The sequence below is a fragment of the Capsicum annuum genome, chromosome 9 (genome assembly GCF_002878395.1).
Source record: "Capsicum annuum cultivar UCD-10X-F1 chromosome 9, UCD10Xv1.1, whole genome shotgun sequence".
NCBI lineage: Eukaryota > Viridiplantae > Streptophyta > Magnoliopsida > Solanales > Solanaceae > Capsicum > Capsicum annuum.
In genome coordinates, this window is record NC_061119.1 from 18,833,299 (window position 1) to 18,838,164 (window position 4,866).

General features: G+C 33.8%; 1 protein-coding gene across 1 annotated transcript; it reads left to right on the forward strand.

Annotated features, from left to right (window-relative positions):
- Positions 1 to 934: 934 nt before the first annotated feature.
- Positions 935 to 1,396, forward strand: LOC124887039. Its single transcript, XM_047396203.1, has 2 exons — positions 935 to 1,099; positions 1,220 to 1,396. The coding sequence occupies exons 1-2, from the start codon at positions 935 to 937 to the stop codon at positions 1,394 to 1,396; spliced, it is 342 nt and encodes a 113-aa protein (XP_047252159.1).
- The last annotated feature ends 3,470 nt before the right edge of the window (positions 1,397 to 4,866 follow it).

The window sequence follows — 4,866 nt, forward strand, 5'->3', positions numbered from 1 at the left end:
AAATGTGTGCCATCAATTTATCCAAGGTTGCGTCAGCAAGTTATCCTTCTATTTTGTGTAATGTAATAATTAGATCCTTCAAATAGATGAGTTGTGGATTACGGAGGAGTAACCATCAATTGCCCTTATGATCATCCCATGGGATACCAATTTTCTTTAATTCTTTCACATGTCAAATAATGGTGAAATAATCTTGTTTGAGCATAATCAATCAACTTTCACGATTTACCAATTATTCATTACTATTTTGGGACGCAAGCATCTATATTGAAAGCCTAGTTTGACCCTTTTGCTAGAAGGGGAGGATGAAACCAAGCATGTATTTGATAACTAGTAAAGAGTTGTGACTCATTTATCTTAAGTGTTGCTAAAAACTCTTTCTTTTGTCACAGAGGAGGCGCTCAATCATATTGGTTACGACCTTACTTAAAGGTTAAGGATAGCCAGTGTACCAAAGGTCGCTCAGTCATATTGGTTATGACCTTACTTAAAGGTTAAGGATAGCCAGTGTACCAAAGCTCCCGCAATAAATGAAGTCCGGAGAAGAGTTGAACCACATTTGTTACCTAAACGTAAAGGTAAAGATCTTAAATTTATTTAATATAATAAGTCGCTTGGTACATATGGTATGTTGTTGTAGTTAGTTATAAGTATGTATATATTACTCACTACAAGATAAAACTAAAATATAAGACAAGTCATGTGAATAAATATTAAGAACGCAAAAGTTAGTGTCGCCTTTGCATTTTCGTAATCGTAATTTATAGCTATACTATTCATATAACATACAATTTCTAGCTTCATAAACATTTTTTGAGATAATGTTGGAGATATTAGTATGTGATCGGAATACACTAACTTGAATCTTCTTGTTAAAAACTTTGTTCATTATTAAGAAAACTAGAGGGGAAATTCCCTGTTATTGTGAAAAACTATGGAAGCTGATAAGTGGGCTAGTTTTTCAACTAGTGATTCTGAAGGCTATGGGGAAGATCCTGATGATGATACACCCCTTTCTCTGGAAAATGTATACAACTTGAAATCCCTTGGTTATAAAGTCGGGCGTCCTGGTATTCCTTGGTCGGTCAGAAGGTCAAAAGTAAGTTGTGTTGTTAACCAAGACACTCTGGAGACCGCTAAAAGTGGAGATGAATAATCAAGAAACAATATTCTCCTCTCTGAAATTAATGGTGAGTAATATGCAAATTGGTGGATTGAGAATTTGAGATTGGGCTTCGACGTTTACCCTCCTAATAGCAGATTCAGAAAGTCTGCTCCTGGTGATCCCTGTTTTGTACTTTGTCTTGCTAGTGAGTATCCACCTTCCAAAGAAGAGATTGAAGATCTTGTTGAGAATGAGCGTGTGAGTGAGTTTTTTCTCATTCAACAAAGTTGATCTCCCCATCCTTCCATGATCCCTTCGAGCAACGAATACAAATCTTGGCATGCCCTTTGAAGAGCTATGGTAGAATTATGAATTTTAATTTTGTGGATTGATGTTCAACCGTTGTGTAATTGCAACACATTAAATGATAAGTATGTCTGATTAATGAAACAATATGACCTCGTTTCTCTACTGTAAAAAAAAATAGACTAATTTAATTCAAAGTCCTAATGTATTAGCCAAGGTTTTACTGAAGACTTAGATAATTGGAAACTTGGGAAAGATGATTTGTCGTATTCTTAAGGTACCATGCGAAGGAAAAAAAGCAAGTCTTTTAATTAATTGAAACATCAAATAACTGATACAAGTAAAATAAGAAATTTGAAGTATTCTGCCTAAGAGCTAGTTTTTATTTGAATAACATATTGTGGTGATTTGTCTAATTATAACATTCATTTTTCTTCAATACTGTTCAATTGTTTCATTAATAAAACTAATAATTACTTGAATTACATGTTCTGCATCTAATAGGAACAACTTTTAGGGCCTAATTAAGAGCTTTACTGACCTAGGGTGGACCCTTGTCAACATTGTTTCTCTTCTTGAGTAGTATTTATATCACGATTCGAGTCGAGGCCCTGACCGCGACGGGCATCTCGAACCTTGAAGGCCTGAGAGATCCCTTAGAGTACTATCACAAGTATATTTCGTATGAAATGCAGAGGATATAATGATGTTCAAGGAATCTTATAAGATAACTATATCAATAATGTCATGATAACCATTTACCAAATCCTGTCTACGAATTCTCTATTAGTGAATAAACTATCTAGATCGGGACAAGGCTCCGGCCATATCATAAACTAAAAGAAACAAATGTTTCAATAAAATGTCTTCTGGAAGATGGGTGGCTCACCAATTCTGACATTTTCGAAGGTTCTATTGTTGTGATAAACCACGAGACTGAGCATCAGAACCTACATTATGAGATAATGTAGCCGTCCGAAGACGGTCAATACTTGGAATGTATTGACATGTAGAACAACCCCAAAACAACATATATTTTATAGAAACTAGACAAGAGCATTATGGAAGCATTTTAACAAAAAAAAATCAAAATATATGTGCATAATTTAAAAGCTTCAAACAATCTCGTAAAAACATAGACTTAACTCTTTTCTTTATTAATTCTATGCTAGATGGTATTCCGACATTCATATAACCCATGGGTTATAATGGGTCCGACATTAACTCGTCGGAGAAGCCCCAATCCAAGTTTGACGCAAGGATTGATGAGGTCTCTACATACTAGTATACCAGATCACACAACACGTATACCATTATTATCCCTATTTCAGGATATCATAAATCCCGCATCGATAAAAATACGATTTCAAGCAATGAGTCTTGTAACTCATGCCTTCTCGGTTAACCATCTAACTCTATTTAAGCCCATTTTAGTCTCTTAAAATCATTCTTCATTCTTATAAAAATTCATCTCTTTCTTTTTAAAGGCATTCTATAAAAGGTATCGACTACCTAGACTTGCAAGTCATATAAATCATACCATATCATCTCTATAGCCCTTTTTTCAAAAACATATATTATTGACCATCATAAAATATCAAACAAGAGTTCTTATTTCGAAATGGATATACAAGTTTAAGGAAAAACATTTTTCCTTTCAAGACCTAACTCTTAGGTAGTCATCTCTTTCATAATTCATACACTTCTCATGGGAAAACAAGAGCATTTAAAGTACAAAAGATACTCTTCAAAATCATATAAATAAACGATGCATAATTCGATAAAGGAAGCATTCGAAATATCAATCTTTTCATTATTCATTCAGTAACCCATAACAGTTTTGAAATATATAACTCTTATCATAAAAAAGGATTCATAGTTCAAGCTTTTCAAATAATTTCAAAACCCATGTCATATATATACATATACAATTTAGAGTATTGTAAAACATAATTTTCAATTCCATGAGTGTTAAGATCATTCTACATACCTTTTTGATGTAATAAAATTGAAGAAAAACCTGAGATTGAAACTGGCGAGCATTGGAATTGAAAAATTCTTCTTGATATTCTTGGTAGAGAATGAGGAATTTGAGAGATTTTTACTAGTTTAGGGCGATTTTAAAGTTATAAAATGGGTTAGAGGAGTTACATAAGGTAAAGGGACCAGTTTTCCCTTGATTTATTAAGAGAAAACATATCTTTACGTCGGGTAAAAGAGAGGGGGGGGGGGGGTTGAGCCACAGGCCCAATCGCGCAGCAACAATCGTGCCTCTCGCGGCCCATCACACATCTTGGATAGTGTCCACTAAAATGCTCATAACATTTTTCTTTGAACTCGGATTGACAAACAGTAAGTTGAGTTAAAAAGAAGACTCAAAGACCTTTAATTTGGTATATAGTATGCCAGCTAACTCATTAAATTCTAGGAGTATCTATCATTGGAAGTTGACCCAAGTATGAACATCTACTAAAACTCAATCGGTAGCATAGTTCTCAGCTCAACTTTAAGCTAGGAGATTTCTATGGCCTCAATTCATCTCCAAAGATGTTCCTACCCTAAAGAATTGATATTCAAACTTATATCTAAATATAAATTATTAGGTTCAGACCTAAATACATAGGAAGGACAACTCAAATTTTAGCCCAAAAATATCGGGTGTTAGATTATATCCCCATTGGGATCATTCATCCTCGAATGATAGATAGGAACTTGTTGAAGCTATAAAAGTATGTAATAAAGTATGTAACTTCACATTAGGAGTTCTCCCTTAATAGAATATACATAGGCATCAAGAAGAGCTTCATGTCACTACCAAGTAAATCGTGTAAGCACGAATCATTAGATAATGAGTCTTGACATAGAGATGACCTTGGACATAAGTTCTATGGATCATAATCATAAAAACATGAGGCATAAATTTATTTGATGACCATAGGTCCTGATTTATATTGATACACGATATGAAATAAGGTTTTGCTGGACATAAGAATAGAAGTATTCTCCACCTTAAATAATACGACCAATAACCCTTAAATTTAGTGACATTTCTCAATTATGCTATCTACAACGAACAACATACTTTATTATTTTCAACTTATAATTCCCCCTCAACAAACATAAGTACAATTGCCTGAGTCTCACTGTATAGTGCTTTTATATTTAAGTCTAACCCGGAGTTTAAAGGTGTTATCTTAAGCTATTGGACCCTATAATCTAAATTCTTTCAAGAATACTACTCCAACTTGTCACTATAACTAAACAACCTCAGGTCTTAATCAAGAAGTACTAGACACATAACACAATGATTTGTGTATCTAGCAATCACATCGTTCAAACCTACCTTTACTACACCCACTTTATAGATCTCCCCACCAAAACCAACAAATTCAATCACTTTCACAAAGATTTTCTCCATATATCCATTTTCTAATTATTTCACATAATGAAAGTCC